The sequence below is a fragment of the Lygodium microphyllum genome, chromosome 23 (assembly GCF_053477565.2).
Source record: "Lygodium microphyllum isolate KBCC chromosome 23, Lygodium_microphyllum_v1.1.10, whole genome shotgun sequence".
Taxonomy (NCBI): Eukaryota; Viridiplantae; Streptophyta; class Polypodiopsida; order Schizaeales; family Lygodiaceae; genus Lygodium; species Lygodium microphyllum.
In genome coordinates, this window is record NC_141157.1 from 100159061 (window position 1) to 100180449 (window position 21389).

The 21389-nt window shown below is 40.7% G+C and overlaps 1 protein-coding gene across 3 annotated transcripts; it reads left to right on the forward strand.

Annotated features, from left to right (window-relative positions):
* The first annotated feature begins 264 nt into the window (after nt 1–264).
* On the forward strand, nt 265–20187 carry LOC148016525 (uncharacterized). Of its 3 annotated transcripts, none has more exons than XM_087664009.1 (3): nt 265–410; nt 488–671; nt 19742–20187. In XM_087664009.1, the coding sequence occupies exons 2-3, from the start codon at nt 490–492 to the stop codon at nt 19923–19925; spliced, it is 366 nt and encodes a 121-aa protein (XP_087520135.1). In that variant the 5' UTR covers nt 265–410; nt 488–489; the 3' UTR covers nt 19926–20187. The 3 variants fall into 3 exon arrangements, with proteins under 3 accessions (XP_087520135.1, XP_087520137.1, XP_087520136.1); XM_087664011.1 differs by having other exon boundaries at nt 294–410; nt 473–671; XM_087664010.1 differs by lacking the exon at nt 265–410 and having other exon boundaries at nt 417–671.
* The last annotated feature ends 1202 nt before the right edge of the window (nt 20188–21389 follow it).

A 21389-nucleotide genomic window follows, 5' to 3' on the forward strand; every position in this document is an offset into this window, starting at 1 on the left:
GAGAGAGAGAGAGAGAATGCAATTATGCAAGAGGGGTCAATGTATCTAAGATTGAACTATATGCTCATGGGAGCGAGGGAGGGGCATTGCACATTGATGCTCAATAGGCGTCCTTACATCCACGCTTCACATGAATCCTAGGATAATGAACACCCGTGTGAGCGCGGGTAGTAATTAATATTAAAAAAAACAAACAGCAAAGATACTAATTTAATAATAATAGTAGTGAAACAAAACACTTAAAGCTACGCAACTAATTTTAATTTAATAATAAGAATAGTACTATTGAAAGAAAACGGGAAGAAAAACCAGCTGTGTAAAAGCGCCTCAATCAAGGAGCTGTGAAATTGCTGCGTGTCTCAGAACCCTAGTTCTCTCTCCGGCGTCCGATCGAGCCAACAGAAACGAAGGTAACTTGTTTCGCTCTCCTGCTCCGCTTTCCGATCCGCCGTATCTCGCCTGAGAAAGCTAGGTGTTTTCGGGACAGGCATGGGCACCTACCTGAAACAGCTTAGCACCAAGGCAAACGTGGCTTCGCAGTTTGTCAGCAAGCATGGATCAGCCTACTACAAGCAGCTTTTAGAGAACAACAAGCAGTACATTGACAAGGAGCCTACGGTCCAGAAGTGCCAGGACCTTTCCCGGAGACTTTGGTTTACCCGTCTTGCCAGGTAACTGTTCAAGAATCCCTGCGGAATTTCAACCGCGCGTTTATGTGGATCTTGCCATTCAAGCGTCTTGCCAGCAAATTGCGTGGATTTATTGGAATGTAGCTTAACAGCCTTCTCTACAGCTGTGTATGTGATTGATAGCAAAACCAAGTTAGATAAATGCAATGCTTCCAGTGTTTTTTTCTAAAATCACATGATGTGCTGGCTCTGGTAAATTGCACGGATTTATTGGAATGTATCTTCACTGCTACAGCTGTGTATGTGATTGATAGCAAAACCAAGTTAGTTAAATGTAGTGCATCTAGAGGTTTGGAACTGGTGTATGGTTTTGTAAAATCACATGGTATGCTGGCTGCAGCTACATGTTTGATACCAGACCAAGTCAGCTTAATTCAGTGCATCTGCCCATTATATGTTAAAACTGGGCCATCAACATAGGTTGACACATGACAAGTTTCTGTGTTGATGTTTGTTTTCTGTACACATCCTTACAGTTTCGGACCCAAACATTAGCGTTTTTGTTTGCATCAGGGGAATTCGTTAGTTTAGTATTACGAATTCCCTAAAGGTGATATCATCATATGGTGAATACTCACACATGAATACCTAAGGGTTTCAGACCCTTCAGGATTAAAGTTTTTGTTTGCATTAGTGGAATTTGTTAGTTTAGTATTATGAATTCCCAAAGATGATATCGTCGTATGGTAAATACTTATGCACGAATACCTATTGGGGTAGTGGTTTCCAAGCTGCGGTTTGTCAATTGAGTTTGTTTAGCCCTAATTTTGATCGTGATAGCTAAGACTATATGCTTTCTTATTAGAGGTAGGTGCTTGCTTAGTAGCTGTGGCTTCATTGACCACTTTGCTAGGATTTGCCTATATGTCTCTAGAGTAGACCTTAATGTGATGCTTAATTAGTTGTCTAATCCATGAACTTCTAGCAATTTTCAAAGACTTTAGGGGATTCCAATTGTCTCTCTTGAGGGACTTGACTTGTGCTTGGACAAGCTTATTGCATTTGTTGCTACCATGCATTGTTTCTTTGCCTTTAGGCTTTCTTGCTATGGTTGTAGAAAGGTCTTGATAGATTCAAATACTAATGCCATGCAACTCTTTCGAGAGATGTTTAGGGCTTGTGGGTTCCGCAAGAACGTTGTTATTACACATGGGATGGGTAACTTCCTTGATTGGCCAGCCCAAAGGCATGATGTTGTGCAAAGGATGTTGCCAGCCCAAAGGCCTAGTTGGGCAAGGACAACAATTGTGAATAGTTTGAAAAGCAAGTCAATGGGCATGTGCTATGCATTAGGTAGCACATAGTGAGGTTGCAAGGATATGTGCGATAGCTATGCTTGCTCAAAGAGTCATACTTCTTTTGCTTCTTTAATCTCAAAACTTGTGAATTATTCATATTCTTAAATGGCTCTTCTAAAGAACCATAGATTGACAAGGAGACATCATGGAAAGGAAAAAATCCTTGTAATAAACTAGGCTTTGAAATTGATTCTGTATCAATCAAGTCTCTTGTTCACAAACCATCTCGGTAACAAAATAATTGAAAGAAAACATCCTTAAAAGCCTCCATTACATTAGTGCAATTACTACAACATTGCAAAATTTCAATATGATGCAAAATAAAGTGAAGATATTTCTTTACATCAAGATGATCTCCACCAATTTTGGTGGAACCAAAGTTTCCTTCCCATTTTTTGTGGTGGTGATTTTGCACAAGTTCGTCATTCTTGAGAGCAAGTGGCTTAGGATTGGCCATAGCAAGAGTGAAGCAAGGTGAAATTTGTATAGTGATTTGTGGTTTCAAAATTAGGTTTCTTGATTAAAAGCAATTTGTTATTGGGTTGGTTGGAACACTTAATAGTTGGGTCATACCTTCTATGGGTATCTTTTGTCCCCTTAATATATATGTGTGTTTTTCTCTTGAATTCTTTGACAATTAATAAAAAAACCAAGCTTTTATATGTTGTGAAAATTTGATTGGAATATTTTATTATTTGTAAAGAATAAAACTTGCGCATTCTTAAGTAGGATTTTTGATTTAGCATCTTAGAAGTCACTAACTTTGAAAAGTGTAGCCAAAGCTAATAATTGAAAAACAAAGCCTACAAAGAAAAGATCAAACACTAATGAATGTAGTCATTGACCAATTGCCTTGGTTATCTGGCATTGTGATATAACCATTGAATCAATGCGATATGTGAGCAATGGATCATCTACATTGGCTATTTTATGTGTGTGCATGTGCACGTGTGCACATATGTAGTTTTATTGGTATGTATGCATGTGCTTTTAATCCATCATACATAGGATTGCACATGCTTACGAGCAATTATTATTTTTAAATGAATCACATAAAACAAAGGAGAATATTAGCCTCGATCATCTAGAAAGGTCAATTAGTTTTCTTTCTTTTCTTTCTTAGCACAATGGAAAAAAGATAAAGACCCTTTTTGTATTAATGCTTAGGAATGAATGCAACCATGGAGAATTTGTATTGTCTTGAACCTTTTATATTTTTCAATTTTGCTATTGTTTGTTTCCATGCACTTTGCATCATGCTTACCATTCTTCTTGCATGATGTTGGTCTGTCTTAAGAATTGCACTTTGCTTGATCTATTGATAGGCAAAAGACTTTTGTATTTTTGTGTTTGGTTATATAAGTTGTACAAGTGGGCTACACCCTTCGATGGAGCTTTTACATTGTGGTTGTTCTTAATTGCATAGTTTGAAATAAGTGGTATCGACTAGGTGCCAAGTTGGAAGTGTTTTAATCATACCACATCATTAAAGTGTCAGAGTGTAGCGATGCGGAAGCATAAGACAAAGACTGAGAGAGAGTGAACACAGAGAGGAGAGAGAGAGAGAGAGAGAGAGAGAGAGAGAGAGAGAGAGAAAAGGAGACAATGTAAACGCAGAAAATCTGCGGTGTAATATGCTGTATAAGAGTGCAGAAATATACAAGGGGGCAGAGGAAATATTTGTGTATGTCTCCGACTTGATGACCTCGATCTCTGTCAGTCCGAGCATAGTCTGTCTCAGCCAACATATCTCAAGATCAGAATCTGAAATCACTGAATAATGTGCCAACAATGTGCTAGAGGATTGCTATATAAAGCAAAAATAAAAGGCAATAATAAATAGGTCGGTTGCATTAAATGCAGTCGACTGCAATAAAATAATGCCTAAAAAAACAGTCTGACTACACTGCAAGCTGCCACGTGGCACCTGCGCAGTCTGCTGATGTGGCTAGTTGCTGACGTGGCACTGTACTTTGTCTGTTGTCCGACTGCTGAAGTGTCCTCTGTAATCTGTCTGTTGTACCAAACCCTAACTGTGCAGAAACCCTAACATAGCCTGTCTAGGAGATGACTCAAATGCTAGCATCCCCCCTCAGATCCTGGACGAGGCATCAGACTAAGGGATCTGGAATGCTGTCGAAGAAGAGCCTAAGGAAGCGCCTTCGTAAACAAATCTGCAAGATTATCCTCCATCTTGCAATATTCCACATCAATGGTCCCATCTAGAAGCTTCTCTCGAATGAAGTGATATTGGATCTCAATGTGCTTCGTCCGGGCATGGAATACTGGATTCCGTACCAAGGCAATGCAACTCTCATTGTCGCACCGCAGAAGAGTAGGACGAGTCTGGGGACAGTCACGCTCCTCCAACAATCTCCAAAGCCACACAACCTCACATGTGGAAGACGCAGCTTGATACTTCGCCTCAGTAGAAGAAAGGGCTACCGTGGGCTGTTTCTTGCTACTCCAAGAGATAACACATGTACCCAAGATAAAACAATAGTCTGTAGTAGACTGTTGGTGGTCCACATCACTAGCCCGATCTGAGTCACTCCAACTTGTAAGAATCAGATCTGAAGCATTTGTACTTGCGGGATAAGAAATCCCTAAGTTAGAGGTTCTCCTCAAATACCGAAGAATCCTCAGGGTAGCCTGCCAATGCACCTGGTTGGGTTCCGTCACGAACCTTGTCAAAAGACCCACAGCAAAATAAAGATCAACACGAGTGTTGAGAAGCCAAATCAAGGATCCAATCAACTAACGGTAGCGGGAAGCACCCGCATGATCCCCTGTCAAAATCAAATCATCAACATACAACACAAACAACACACGACCAACCTCGGAAGTGTGCACATAAAGCTGGGGATCAGCCTTGGAGGGTCGATATCCCAACTTCGACTGAAGAAACGAGTCAATCTTCTCATTCCATGCACGCGGAGCATGCTTGAGGCTATACAAGGCCTTTTTCAGCCTGTAAGCTTTCCCATCTGAGGATCCAAAGCCAGGAGGCTGTCCAACATAGATCTCCTCTTGCAAGTCACCATTCAGAAAGGCCGACTTTACATCCAAGTGATAAACAGGCCATCTCCTATGGCCAACCAAGGCAAGAACAACTCGAATAGTTGCCATACGAGCAGTGGGGGCAAAAGTATCATGGAAATCAATGCCTAGGCGCTGAGCAAAACCTTTAGCAACAAGGTGAGTCTTATGCTTGTCCAAAGAACCATTACTGAGGTACTTGGTCTTGAAGACCCACTTGACACCAATCACCTTCTTGTGAGAGGGATGAGGGATAAGAGACCAAGTGCCATTTCTCTCAATAGCATCCAACTTGGCTTCCATGGCCTTCCGCAAATGATTAGACTGCAAAGCCCCCTTCATTGAAGTGGGCTCTCAATCCTACATAACACGGATCAGTAAACAATAGTTGAAGCAGACAAGCTTCGAAGAATGTGCTTAATTTCTCCGTGACCTCTGCGGTCCATCTTGCGGTTCTCACTCCTCAGGAACCCCCTCGATCCGTGAATCTCGGAGTGTGTTACGGGCCCAACAAGGAGGAGGACGAACCTCTCCCCGTCGCTCTCCATCTGCTGAAGACTCAGGAACATCCACCGGCGGAAGCTCCTCGAGGGTGGCCGGTGGAAGAGAAGACTTTGAATCCGAAGAAGAATCTCCATCAAGAGGCTCTGGCTCCAAAGGAACTGTCTCGGGAGCCCAACTCTCCCTTGGATCTCCAAGGACAGGGTGCTTCTCACTCCCCTCAGTGGCCGAAACTTCCATGAACCGTACATCTCGGCTCGTGCAGACATCTCCCTTAATGGGATTAAATAGATGATAACCTTGGGACTGGGAGTTGTAGCCAACAAAAATCTGTCGTCAAGAAGCAGCCTCAAACTTGTCACATTGCGCCTTCGGGATGTGCACATAAGTGTCACACCCAAAGATCCTGAAATAAGAGACATCAGGCTTAGTCCCGAAGTAAGCCTCAAAATGTGTCATCCTGTCAATGGAGGTATCTGTTGGTGCTCCATCATGGTGCATGCCATCTCGATCACACTTTGGTTTTTCCGCTCCAAAATGCCATTCTCTTGGGGAGTGTTGGTGCTAGCAAACTCCTGGTGAATGCCCCTATCTGCACAAAAACGAGCAAACTCATTAGACATAAATTCACCTCCCTTGTCTGAATGCAAGGTCTTCAATCGCTGGCCAGAACGGTTCTGCTTAAAGAGAAGCCAATCCTTGAAATGAGAGAAAGCCTTCGACTTCAAAGTCAAGAAATAGGCCCAAGTCATCCTGCTGTAGTCATCTACGATCAACATGAAGTACAAGCTCCCCTTCAAGGACTCGGTCCTCATCAAGCCACAAAGATCCATAGATACAAGCTCCATGGGTGAAGTAGACCGCCTAGAAGCTTTGTTGGGAATCGCATCCCGATGTAGTTTCCCACGAATGCAGAAGACACATGGTTGATGGCTCACCACTATGTCCGGCAATCCTCAGATAAACGACCCTTGCGATGCCTTCCGAAGGTACTCGTAGTTCAGGTGGCGAAACCGAGTATGCCATAGCTCGGATTGTGTCTGAGAAGTAAGAAGAAGAGAAGTAAGAGCTGAAGAAGACTTCAATTTGTAGATGACATTCTCCTCATACCCTGCAAAGAGAACCTTCCTCGATCCTCGATCAAGGACTCCAATAGTATCACTGTCAAACTCCACCAAGAGGCCAAGAGCACAAATCTTATGAATCGAAAGTAAATGATACCCCAATCTTGGCACATGCAACACCTTAGAGGTGTGGATACCACCACGTCCATCTGGAATAAGCTGCATCTCACCCCTCGCAGCAATAGACTCTCACCCCTCGCAGCAATAGACACAAAAGGGCTGTCTCCAATGAGAATTTGCCCACGCGAAGGTCGCAAATGGACAACACCAACAGGAGTCGTGTCGTGAGGCACCACTGTCCACAATCCACTCTCGAGCTTAGGGAGCTATCATCGCAGCATCAAAAGTTGTCGGTGTAGAGTCCTCAATGACTGCTAAGTGTAGAAAAGCAGCTGATGATGGTACAACCACCGCTCCAGAATCCCTCGTGTCCTTTTTCTTGGTATCTTTCTTGTCTTTGTCGGGGCAATCCTTCTTCCAGTGACTGGTCTTGCCACAAATATGGCAAGTTGATTTCTTCTCCTTGTCCTTCTTGGATTTGTTGTTCTCATTCTTCCTCTTTTGGTCCTTCTCCTTCTTCTGAGAGGCTTGACCAACCAATGCCTCCGATTTGGAAGCATTCTGTCCCTTCAATTGTTCCTCCTGGTCCAAGACCATAGGAACCAACTCTTCCCACCGAAGAGTCGACTCCCGCCCTGAAGCAATAAGAGTAGAATAAAAAGTATTGAATCGTGGCAGCAACTAGGATAGTAAAGTGGTCGCCACGTCTTCAGAGGAAATAGGCTTCCGTGCATTTTGAACCTGCATTTGAAGTTGCCGAAGCTCGTTGATGTGTTCCCGAAGCGAAGAAGACTTATTCATCACAGACAAAGTCTGCATCTGCACCTCCAAAGAAACCCTCTTCATCAAGGTCATCCGGTTGTACATCTGGTCGAGTTCCAGCCATATCTCACGAGCCACCGTCAAGTGCTTGATGTGAGCTATCACGGCTGTGGTGCAAGACAAACAGAAAAGATCGAATCCTGGCATTCAGTTTGTCCCAATGAGACTGGGCCTTGGTCAATTTTGCACGAGCATTGGAAGAGAGTTTGGACTCATCCCTCACCGAAGGCCTGTTAATCTTCTCCGTCACCAGTTCTGCCAAATCATAAGACTCTAAAATGCCCAACATCATCACCCGCTAGATGCGGTAATTGTCACCATCAAGCTTTTGATCTGTTGGAAAAGCCGGTAGGATAGGCACCTTCCTGTCCATGATCGCCTGGAACTCCAAATCAGTCTTTGTAGACATGTTAATCTGCAATACCTGCACAAACACAAAAGCAGCCCCCTCTGACTGTGAAAACGCAGCCTTCTAGGACTGATTCCTCCGCTGCCCAAACCTTCTTCACCCGCCAGAGGCGATGAAAAAGTAAAATCTGCAATGGAAGACATCAAACGCAGCCTTCCTCCCCTTTGAACAGCAATAACTTGCAGCAAATTCACCGATTAGACTCCTTTCCCGCACGCCCATGCTCGCTTCAGCCTTGATCTGATGCGCAGCCCTCTTGCTCGCCCTCGAAACCTAGAAATGCAGCCTTGTGTCGCGCTGAAATCTCCTCTTTAGATAGGTTCAGCCCTCAGTCAGTCCATCTTCACCGCTCTGATACCATGTCAAAGTGCAGTGATGCGGAAGCGTAGGATAGAGATTGAGAGAGTGAACACAGAGAGAGAGAGAGAGAGAGAGAGAGAGAGAGAGAGAGAGAGAGAGAGAGGAGAGAATGTAAACACAGAAAATCTGCGGTGTAGTATGCTGTATAAGAGTGCAGAAATACACAAGGGGGCAGAGGAAATATCTGCATGTCTCCGACTTGATGACCCCGATCTCCGTCAGTCCGAGCACAGTCTGTCTCAGCCAACAGATCTCAAGATCAGAATCTGAAATCACTGAACAATGTGCCAACAATGTGCTGGAGGACTGCTATATAAAGCAGAAATAAAAGGCATAAAATAAACAGGTCGGCTGCATTTAACTGCAATAAAATAATGCCTAAAAAAACTGTTTGACTGCACTGTAGGCTGCCACGTGGCACCTGCGCAGTCTGCTGACGTGGCTGGCTGCTGACGTGGCACTGTACTTTGTCTGCTGTCCGACTGTTGACGTGTCCTTTGTAATCTGTCTGTTGTACCAAACCCTAACTATGCAGAAACCCTAACATAGCCTGTCCAGGGAATGACTCAAATGCTAACATAAAGGCCTAATGAAATTTGCTTTAGCATCAAATTGACAAACAATTGACTCTAGTTACTAGTAGAAGAGTACGTGAAGATTTATAGAAGAGAGATTAGGCGACTCAAGTTTGGGTGCCACACATAGTCTAGCCATTCTCTTGTCAACAAAGATACAAGCTAAGACTCTTGTTGTAGGTAAGGAGTCGAGAAAGATAAGAGAACCTAAAGGTAGAAATGATCCATCTATTAGATAGATTACTCTAGTAATATGGATGTCTAAAGGTTTTCACTAGTGAATCCATGTTGTGCTCCAACCTGAAGTGCAATCTTGCACACTTGCATGTTTTGATTTCTCAAAGATGCCTTGTTACCCAATCAAGGATAGATCCTTGATTATCATGATTAGCCTTGCTCATCTTGTGTAGATAAGAATCCTCCTACTTGTGTGTCTCAAACCATGTGTTCACATTTTTTGTTGTTATGCATTTTCATCACTCTCAATCTTGATCCTTATTGGAGATGGTCATAATCCTCATGATCCTTGCTTGACAACTTGAAGACTCAATCCTCATGATGATGTTGCCTCACCTTTATAGGCCCATGCAAAACATCGAGTTGGCATGCTTTTTTTGACCTACTATTAAGCCATGCTATCCAAATTTGGGCCTTAGAAAAAAATAAGTTGACCTTGTCCAAAGCAATTGCTCACAACTATTTAGACAACCAAATTTCCCTTTTGCTATCGCTTGCAAAATTGCCGAACCATGACAACTCACATGTACAGCCAACTATGTGCCATGTTGTCAACACCCTATTGTCTACTTGCAATTGTTCGTGTGTTGTCATAATACCTATCTAATGTACGATCTCTTGGATGTGAGTTGTGCTCAAGTGTATCAAAAAGAAAATAGTCTGTAGATGAGAAAATGGAGCAGTTGTGAACTCAAAGAAAGACAACTTGGGAAATGGAATTTATATACGAAAGCACGAGTGTGTACAAAGCACATGTGTTGTGGCAACCACTGGAGTGCTCCTAGTCTCTCTCTCTCAATCAAGAATGTAGGTGTTCTAAGTATAAGAGGAGGAGGAGATGGAGTTATAAATATTTGATGATGTACAATAAAAGAGGTAGGTCGGCTTGCTGCCAATCACTAAATTACAAGTTGACTAGTAATAAATTGGCTTGCTCAGTGATATAGAAATGCGCTTGATCTACTAGGCCATTGGAATTTTCCCTAGGTGTCTATTGAGCTAACCATAGAATGCCTACATGAAGCCATGATATATACAATGCTAACATGCTAATACGCTCTCAAATCATGGCTGTCACGTACAATGAAATATACAATGTTGAGCCCAACATAGTACATATAAGTTGATAAGCACAGATAGTACATATATGTTGATAAGTAGAGAGGAACATGGATTACCAAGCAATGGGCAATCAAGCTACCATTTAAGACATTGATATCAATGTTTATCACACCTCTACTTGACCACGGAGAGTTGAAATAGTTGACTTGTTACAAACCAGCTCCGCGGAAAGGCAAAGTCTCACCTCATGTGGGAACAAATAAGGAGCAAATATTACTCTATGTCTTACCTCCCATCATGAACATGAAAGACAAACTTGCTCTAAGATTTGAATTCGACAAACCTCATTAGTGTATGTAGAAACTTCTAGAAAGCCATGCTTAGGGTCCACATAATTTGCATTTTTATGAGGCTGGAAATTTGCATCTCCACCAGCCATTCACGCTTCCTCTTTGGCTTGGGGAGTTGCAAGGAGGAGTAGAAAGTTGATTTATGGTCACTATGACCCATGGTAACCGCGAAACACTTTTTGCTAGCAATGAAACATGAGACACCTGAAATGTTTCATTGAAACATGGAATGCCTTGAGTGAAACGGCTAATTGAAACATGATTTTTACATGGATAAAAATTTATTTTTTCTTGCCTTCTTGAGGTTTTTGGTCACTCTATATATAGGATATGCATGATTTGTGGATATGAAAGGATTCAGATAGCATAAATGTGTAAATTGTAAATTATTGTTTATAAAGAAAACCATCTCATATGTATCATTTAACCCTTTCACTTGACATTTTGCTTGGGATTCGTACAAAGGTGAAATGTTTCTAGGTGAAATGGAATGTTTCATGGATAAAACAATTCGGGGGTGAAACGTTTCATAGTTACCTTGCTATGACCATAGCCATATGACAAAAATTAAGATTAGAATTTGAGAATGATGAAGAGTTGGATGGCAACTTACTCTTCCCTTGTTTGGCTTGGCAGAGAAAGCACAAACAGTGGTGGAAGCCTTGTATATGAATTGGAACTTCGAACATACTTTAGGAGTAGGAGATGTTATAGAGGACATACTTGTCGATAGGATTTCCTTTGCATTACAATGAAGGAGTGCCAAGTATACTTAGGTATCATGTGTGTCCTACTCTAGGAGTGCTTCCTCAAAGTTGTCCTCATCTCATACCAGATGTAAGAGGTTTGTCAAAGATGAGAGATAAGAGTGTGAAATAATATACTAGAGCTGCTTTTGCACAATATAAGCTCTGATTGCCGCATTCCAATTTAGATAGTTAGGGCCTTTAAGCTTGTCATCTGTATTACAACATGGAGCCATTGATAATAAAATGAAGAGGAGATAAGCAAGGGTTTTAAAAAGAGTACTTGGAGTAGGCCCAAAAGCACAAGTTTAACAATTTAAGCAAAAAATAACATTCAAAATAAGGCAAGAGATATGAACAATAAGCAAAGTGGATGTGCCTTTAGATTGTAGTTCAGGTCGAAACACCACCATCCAGTAAAATGCAGCTTGTTTGAAAGATAAAGTAAGTTGATGAATACTGAAAATACCAAAATGACTGCAGCTGGATCACAAACTAAGGGTTTGCTGACCAAAACTCGGGACTGGCAGCACACAACAGAGTCCAAAACAGGCTGACCAGCAGGTGCAGGTTGTCACCCAGCTAGGAAAGGATGGCCAGCAGCACATGAAGTCAACCAGCAGTAAAACTCAAAAGTTAGATGGCGTTTGGAGCAGTTGGGCTGGGTAAACAGACTTGTAACAGCAGTGAGAGCAGAAACATGGAGCATTTGGACCAAGGTACTCGGGTCTTTTGATACCACGTGAGATAGGGATGGGCAATGAAAGCAAAACAAAGACTTGTATACTCAATGAATTGAACTAGAAAGATAAAAAGATGAGTTCACAAATAGGATACTCAAGAAATCGAATCCATATACCAGAGCACGAGTGTGTGTGCAAACCACGTGTTCCTTTGGAAGTGTTGGACTGCTCATAATCTCCCTCTATCCAATCAACATAGTTTCCAATGGTTTTTGAAATGGGAGGTATGAAACGAGTTTCATAGGTTTCCTATTTGTTTCGTAAAATGTTTGAAATGGGTTTCATTCGAGATATAAAAAAGTATGAACGTTTTATATACATATATTGTATGACTCACATGACATAGGAAATATAGATTGACATTATTCGTTATTCTATACAATGCAAATGAAGGTTCAACATAACATCAATATTTGCATGCATCATGGTCCACCAATCACACCCAACATCAACTTGAGTTGTAAAAGAAGCCATTAATATATGCAATCATCATGGATAACAAATCAAAATAAAACTCCATTAATCAATGCCAATATCCATGTCAACATGTGAAGTAAGTCCATGATAAATGATGATTACAAAAGTTCGAAGGCATTTAGGGTATGGTATTTGTGAAAGTTTATACATTTATGAAATGCCTAGGTATGAAAAGAGTTTCGTAACCTTATGAAAGGGGCATTCTAGCACTTATGCCAGTCAAGCATGTGAGCACGCTGAGTATAAAAATTGGAGGACATGGAGCTATAAATAAAAAGGTTGAAGATGGACAATATAAGGGGCAAGTTGATCAGCTGTAGAATGGCACAAAAATGTAAGTCAGCTAGTAAGGAAATGGCTTGCTTAGTGTAAGAGAAATGTGCTTGATTTGCTAGCTTAGGTGTGCTCTTAACTACCAGTACAATGCCTATACAAACCATGATATGTACAATGCTAACAAGTCCAACTCTTGTTTTTCATATTTCTTTTTCACAAGGTGCTTCTTAGGAGAGGGACTTAGTTGACAAGGGTGATCATTTCTCAATTGGGGGAGGACAATCCACTCAAGGTACAATTGAAAGCTGAAAGTGTAATCAATTATCCTTTTGGGAAAAGTGTGGTAGTGACCTAATTTAACACTACTTATAGCAATTAACAAATTCACATAAATTGAAATTGAAATGTTACCACTTAATCTAGGACATTTGATTGGCCCCAAAAATTCGTGCCTCTTGTGGTATTTCTTTAGCTCGAATTGAAATTGCTTGAAGCACATTGGGATTGCTCTTCAATCTCCTTCAATTCCTAATGCTCCTTGTTGCTTGGAGTAGATAACAAGTCTTCAATTCAATTTGCCCCTTGATTTTGTAGGAAATTGGCCTTTAATTATTTCATTGGGTGAGAAATTTCTTCCAAATTCAATTAGGACCGGTTGGACTTTCGGGATTCTTTGAAATTTCTTGATTCCAACAATTGAATTCCAAGTCCATGACCCTAGTATGCTTCTTGAGGTGGTTGTTTTAGTAGTAGAAATTCTTCAATTGCACTCTCTTAGGATTGAATTTGCTTTAGATATTTTGAGATAGAGAAGGTTATAAAGAGAGAAATTTAGAGATTGATTGTGAGAAATTTATGGAATTGAGATAGTATTCTTGTTTTCTAGCCCAAATGGATTCACCAGTAGCAATTGGAGCATCAAAGGCTGAAATCTCAAGGAATAAGTGCATCAATAGTAGTTGTGAGTATCCTTAGGTTAAGAATATGCAATTGTCTTTACCAAAATGGTCTTCAATGGCTAGGAAACAGTCCCAAGAACAGGCGGCAACAGTCCAAAACGTCTTCTCAATAGGTGTTGAGAAAAATGATTGTACCAGCCAATAATTAAATTGGCTAGGCTAATTTGTCACCCAAATTGTTTTGAGTTTTTATTTGCCTTGAAAGTAACATTAATTAACCAATTAATGCTTAGTTTCTAATGCTACCATTGACATTAATGGCTAATAGATTGTCTCAGGCCAACAATTGTTACCAAGTATCACCTAGTATTTAACTTGCATAACTTATTATGACTTTTGACTTTGATACCCATTGACCTCTCAAGGTCCTTGGCCCGATGCTGTGAATTAATTAATAGTCAATTAATGCTTAGTTTCTAATGTCACCATTGCCATTAATGGCTATTAGATTAGTCTCAAGCCAACAATTGTTACCAAGCACCATCTAGTATCTGACTTATACAATTTATTACAATGTTTGACTTTAACATCCATTGACTTCTTGGGGTCCTTGGCATAAGGTCATGAATTAATTAACTTGCATATCACATGTGCACCTCATATTTGCACATTTGATTAGTAGCTATAAAGCATTAAAATTTCACGCCCTTGTGACACAGTTTTGATCTTAGCAAGGCTCGATGATTGGTTTGTACAATCTTTTTTGTGTGTGGATATGATTGTCTATGTTACTCTTGATGATATGGAAGAATTGATTGTAAGTTACTATAGAGAACTAGACAAGTATCAATTGGACATGAAGAAGCTCTATGATCAGGAGGGCTTCTATGTATATCCATACCTTATGTTTCATTCGAGTATGAAGTTTGGTGCTCCTTTTGATGTGAGTTATGCTCTTTTTGAAACAAAACCGGTTATAAGTTACTACAAAGACCCAAATAAGTACCAATATGGACACGTCGAAAACTCTATAAGCAAAAGTGTTTCAAGGTATCACCCATGTCTTATGTATGATGTCACGGGGACATGAAATTTTGAGATGCTTTAATCTTGTTGATAACATTTGGTTAAGTTATTAATCAAACGTTCAAGGTTGTTTAGCACATGTGATGCACATGGTAGTTATTTCATGATAACTGGCCAAGGATCTCAAGGATGCAGTGGGTGTCAAAGGCAAAAGTTGTGATAAGTTATGCAGGCGGGCTTTGGGGGTCAATTGGTGTTAGTTTTGACCGTAGGATAGTTGTTTGGCTAGTAAGTGTTAGTGGTGACACTGGGGACTATCGTTAATTAATTAATTGATGCTAGTCTAAGGTCAGCAGAGGTCGGGGAACACTCCAGGTTGCAAATGGCCTAGTTTAATTATGAATGGGTACATTTAATTTTGGGTAGGGTTAGAAGAGATAAATTAATTTTTAGAATGATTTAATTCTGAAAATTAGTTAAATGACTAGATAATGTTGGAAAATGGGTTGAGAGTTGCCACTTGGCAAAAATGCCTATGCAAGATTGAAAAAATATTTTTGGGGGCTAGAGAGAGGGATTCAGCTCATTCAGCTTGCAAGAGAGAAAGAGGAGATGCTCTTGGTGTGATTTGCAGCCATTGGAGGACCATTTGAGGCAGCGAGGGGCAAGAGAAGACCAAATTGAAGCAGGGGATAGTAGTTCTTGCCTTCCCAGGAGTTGGCGACAATAAATTAGGATTGGGACAGCATTTTGGGGTCTCTTAAGCAGTTGACGATAGCATTAAATGCTGTTTGGTACAGGTAGCAATTAGATTTCAGGCTTTTCTCACGTTAAAATCAGAAATTTCTCTCTTTTGGCATTCTCTCACCTCTTGCAGCTTGTGCTCAGTCATTCTCAGCATTTCTTAGCCATTTGGATCAGATCTCAGCCAAGTTTGGTGGATAGCAAAGAGATCTCTGCTGTAGACCCTAAAAGTATGCAGAAATTAGGGTTTGATAGCCACCTTGGGACCCGTATCAATAGGAGAAGGCATTATACACTGAATCCAGCGTTTGAAATTTGTATAATTGTCAGGTGATTCAGATCCTAACCCATTCATCATAAATTGGAGCAACATTTGGTCAATTTGTGGTTTTAGTTGTGCAAGTCTTGGGTGAAAAGTCAAGGGATAAATGACCCAAATTGCTTGTTGATTATTATTATAGCAAGGGGTTTTTGGAATAGCTAAGGAGATTGTGGAATCTCAGCTTGTACTCATTCCATTAGCAATCAAAATTAAAGAAATACTGAAAGATTATCAAGGTAAATTGTGCATTTCAATTTATGTTGATTTTTTCGATTGTTGTAATTAAGTGCTTAATCAATGAATTACTACCCTCTGCAAAAAGAAAGGTTGGTTTCGTTTCATTTGAGTATGCGTTTGGTGCTTTACATTCTCAATTATTACCCTTTTCTCTTAATTTGCTACATATTTTAGTTCTTCCACGTTAGACTTAGAACAATCCACAATACTATCCAATCTTAGCTCATATGTTTAGCACATATTGGCTTTAACGTTTCGTAGGTGTGTACTGCCTTGCAACTTGGTGCTTTCTTGTTGGGAATGTTATTCATGCACTATGCACCTTCTGCTTGCTTGTGAGTGAGTCAAAACTATTATTTGGTTCAATTATGTGGGGCATCCATCTCTAGCACAATTTGTACCCAATTGATCGAAAGCATGGATCCCCCTTCTTTACCAATGATCTGCGCATCTCATTAAAGAAATAATAAAGTGGTTAGGAACCACTTAGATACTACTTACATGCTGTCCCTTGCTCTGTCGCTCAAAAAGCATGGATCCCTCTCGTGTTGATGTTTTGTTGCCTCCATTAAAGGAAAAAGGGAGTGACAAGGCATCAACTTACCAAATGCCTCTTTGGCATCAATTGCCTAAAATAGTAGGTTTTTGCTAGAAAAGCAGCCTTGTTAATTACAATTGTTATTCAAAGTCCAAGGGCATTAAGGCAACACCAAAATTGAAAGCTTCAATGTCCATGGGTGTAGGAAAATTGAATCCCATTTCAAAACCAACCTCAGCCCCATATAGTGGTGATAGTGCTACTCTACGGTGATTGGAAGGCAGTTATTGGGTTATCTTTAGGGTGGTCAAGGAGATTCTACACTCCTTGGCATAGTTTTTTCACATGGCAATCATCCTTCATACGCAGATGGGTATGAAAGTATGATTGGAGTATACTTCACACCTTGGGGAGAAATCATATGTTGTCTTAATTTTTCAACTTTGGGGCATTCGATATCAAGGTTGAAGGTTGAATTGACCTATTGCACAGTTCATGAGCAGGTTTTCCACGTTTTGGGGCAGGGAGAAGGTAGGCAACAAAAGCAACATTTTCTTGGGTAAAATTGTGAAGCGTTTTTTACATTTTTTTGCCATTTTTTGGCAAAATTGTGATGTTTATTGGTTTTCTAGCACATTTTCCCCCCAAAAGCATGTCAAGTATAAAAACAAGATTTCATACTCCTGTTTTCATATGTTTTTCAAATATTTGATTGACCCATCAGATGCATTTGATAAACATTATGCTTCTTGGTATTTTGTTTATTAGTGGTTGGCCAAATGATGTATTTTAGATCCCCTCAATCAGTGCCTTGTTAGGGTAGATTCTTAGGATTTTTTAGGTTTTTCATAGGATCCTTAGGCTAGTTAGACTATAATCCTACAAGTTAAGTTAGGCAATATCAGTTGAGGGTTGTCATGTCTTCCTTTTTCATCGAATAGGTTTATCTTCATGGTAGACATTGGGTTGCTACTTTGGTGATTTGTGCCTCATGATTCTTGATTGGCATCGGAGCCTCTCTCTCGAGGTCCAGTTTCGAGCACATCTATGAGTGGTCAGCACAAGACCTCTTTGAAGAGTCTAGGCATGTCCCAAGTATCTAGTGTCAAAAGATGACGTACTAGCGAGATAGTAGGGTTTGCAGGGGAGGAACACGGAGTGAACTCGGGAAACATGGAGAAGAGAAGAGGAGAGAAGAAACTTTGATGAATGGAATGATGAAGTTTTGAACCATGGAGTGAATGTGATACAAGGGAACAAGGGTACCGTAGCACAAGGAAGATGATGAAGACAGCCACGAACCACAATGTCCTCTTGAAGGGGTGTGAGGGCAGTGGAGATGTTGTAGAGAAGAGGTGATGGACTGAATGAATTAGCCGTCAAGAATGAGTGAGAGAGTGGCCATGGCCTATAAATATGCACATTCAATCTAGGGTGTAGTGCCCCTTTTTGGGGCTGCAAACCCTAAACGCAAAACGCAGAAACGCAAACTGCGGGTGAAGGGTTTCTCAACATCTAGATGGTTGATTCCAAGTCTCCCTCTGTTGATTGAAGAGGGTCAAGGCTTCCTTCTATCCCTTTGCATTGCATTCCCTTTGTTTTTATCATTTTCATTCTTGTAAAAGGGTGGTTGGGCAAGTGAACAATTCCCTCATGATTGTCTAAGTGGCCTTGTTGCATGAGCATGCCCCCTATGCATTACACCTTTGCATTTGCGTGATGTGTATATGTTAGTCCCTTGGAAGGGATGAAGACCTACAAGATTAGGCTCCCTCCAAGGTGAAAACCAGTGAATTATGCAGCATGTTTTTCTTTTACTTGAGCAAGTGGAGCATCCATGAGTACTTCATTGCTCACCCAAGATCTTGAGGAGCTACCACATCGCGTCTACCACTTTGCCTGTTTAATGCTTCTTCAACTATACCCTTGCCATTTCACTGTTCTTTGTGGGAGTTTCTATTATCAAGTTTCTTTAATGGGCCACCTAATTGCCAATAAATGTGCATAAGTGACAGCCTAATAAATCTGCCCAACTCCCATGAAATGTGCACTACTAACAATATCTTGATGTGCGGTGTGACAGTTTGCTCTCTCACTATTTCTATAGAGTGAAATTGCAGATGGAACGAGCAGATAGAAGTGCAAGTAGTTTCTTTCTTAGCGTCAAGGTGGGAAGCCATGCTGTATATAGTCTTATGACGGCTGGCAAGTCAACTAGCCTGGTTACTTAGGATCATGGGCACTTGGTACAAAGGCCACATTGAATGTAATGTCTGCTGATGGTTGGTGAATCCCATGAAAGGCTGGTTGTAGGTTTATGGTTCTAGGCAGGTTCAATCCAGTAGCTGAGACAGTGGCAATGCTAGTGGATGCACTGAAGTCGCCACACATGAGATGCAGATCATACTAAAAGCAAGAGCTTCGCCATGATTTCAGGTTCAGGCAGGACATAATTGTAAACTTTGGGTGGCACCTACAATTTTGGTCTTTTGTGATTCCCTGGTCATTCCCCTCGCCTTGCACCCCTCCAACTGATCACCTATATTTATCTTGTTTCCTTTCATTGCCCCCAAAAAAATCCCGCAAAAGGAGGGCTACATAGCATCATGATTATTTCATGTATAAAAGGTAAATTGGAATTTGGGGTAATATCTGCTGATGCTTTGTGCACTCCTATTAAAGGCTGGTTGCAGGTTTGTGGTTCCAAATAGGTGCAGGTGCAGTAGCTAAAGACAGAATAGTGCTGAAATGGAGGCAGCTGCTATGCTAGTGGACACACCATAGTTGCCACAAATAAGATGCACATTTCTCTGGAAAACACAAAACTTGCATGTTTCTACTAAAAACAGGAGCTTTGCCATGGTTGTGGGTGTAGGCATGAGGAGGGCATAGTCTTAAAACTAGGTGATTTTGGTCCTTTATGATTCCCCAGTTAAAAAAAACAGAGGGCTCCTCAAGATCACGGGCACTCCATGCTTCGTTAGGATTTCCTTGTGCCCTTCTTGTCCTGTGTGTCTGCCTACAGTTCTTTCTATCTATAATCTGTCATTCTGTTTCCAGGCCTGTGGCAGTTGATTGATTATTAATTGGCTTCATGGATTCTTTCAGCTGGATAAGAAATACTAGGTTATTGTGTTGTCTATCTGTGATAACTGACAAGGTATGAGGATTTCTGAATGTTTTGCTGTTGTTTTTTTGATGGTGCAGTTTACCAGGACGGTATGAGAGTTTTTGGAAAGAAGTTGAGTTGGTAAAAAACAAGATCAGAACCAGGCAGGATCTTACCGTTGAGGAAGTGGGTGTGGCTACTTTGTTTGCAGCTGAGCTGTATGCGTGGTCTGTTCTTGGGGAATGTATTGGTCGAGGTTCTCTTTTTGGTTATTATCCTTGAAAGGGTAACCACAGCACAGGAATAGAAATTTCATGTGCAATTATGATCATCAAGGAGTTGGAGGATCATACTTGTTCATTTTTTGCTAAGTACTGTAATTTTTCTCTGCTCGCTATTCTCATTCTGAGAATAAACAGGAGTTGCTCAACACTGGAGCTGCCAGGCTTTTTTGAAATTTCACATCAGAAACGGAGACAAGTTGTTGATCTGAGGAGGGTCTAACTAATCAATAATGCTGAATATGCGGTTCTTCTGTCTCTTAGTTTGAGGCCTTTTCGCTCATTTTAACTTACACTTCACCATTGGCATCGCCTATTTTGAAGTACTGTGGTGCCTTTAATAGCTTGCTGAAGGCTTTACAGTTTATTGAGATTCTCTAAGTTTGTGATATTACCAAACTATCATGTCTTTAATCCTTTTATTTCTGTCTTAAGGGTTTTCACCTAAAATTTCATCACCAGACTCAATGAAAGGTTCTATCAATGGTTTCATGTAAGGATGGATGTGTGACTCCTGTGATATGATTCTAGCATAACATCACTTCATGGGCTGGAGAATGGCCTTTAATCCTACCATAATATCACGAATCGCCACCTATGTGCCTTTAATCCCACCATAATATCACAAATCGCCACCAATCTACTTTTCTAATTCCAGAAGAATTAGTACTCTGAAGAATCAGAAGCTATGGGAAGTATATTTTGTCAAAGTAACCCTTACAGAATGCTTCTACCTCTCCTTTTGAGAGAGTAATTTGGTATTTAAAAGTGAGTGTAAAGCCTAGTTTTACTTCCATTGGTTTTGTTTGAATGTAAAACTAGTTTGCTTCCTTTGATCATGTTCTAGTCCTGTCAGAAATGCTGTACTTAGCATGGTCTTATTCAGCCAAATTCTCTCTGAGGGTTTAGCTATATTCGATGTCAATGTCCAAGCCTTTCCAAGATTCCTAACATTGAATGCATCATTATTTTTCTTGACTGCTTAAAAAGATGGCTGTACCCATTTCCACATTTTTGTAAATGTTTACTCATTTGATGCTCTTTAGACACAACTAGCATGGTCTTGTAAGGGTACAAGCTATTCCGTGGTCAAAAGATTGAAATCATTCAAAGTCATGATTATTTCACTCAGATTTATAGGCAAGTAGCCTTGAAATATGTAGGTTGCCATCATGAGACTAGTCTTAAAAAGTTGCATTATTAGTAAAAGGTGATGTATACTATATATCATCCAGCAAGGATACCTGCAAGCTGTTGGCCCCTAGTATTCATGTTGGGGTCGAGAATCTTGATGTCATCTATGTATGCCCTAGCATTGATGTTGGGGTTGCAAATCTTGATGTCATCTATGTATGCCCCAATGCAGATTTTGAAAGGACTAGGAAGTGGATGTGGGTAAATAGTGATAGCTCAAGTTGAAGGACATTGCTTATTGGCGAATGACAATTATGATGTACATATTTAA

Coding starts and splice junctions, on each gene's coding strand:
- LOC148016525 (XM_087664009.1), top strand. CDS start 490: ATGGGCACCTACCTGAAACAGCTTAGCACCAAGGCAAACGTGGCTTCG. Junction 672..19,741: donor TGGTTTACCCGTCTTGCCAG/GTAACTGTTCAA, acceptor TTGATGGTGCAG/TTTACCAGGACGGTATGAGA.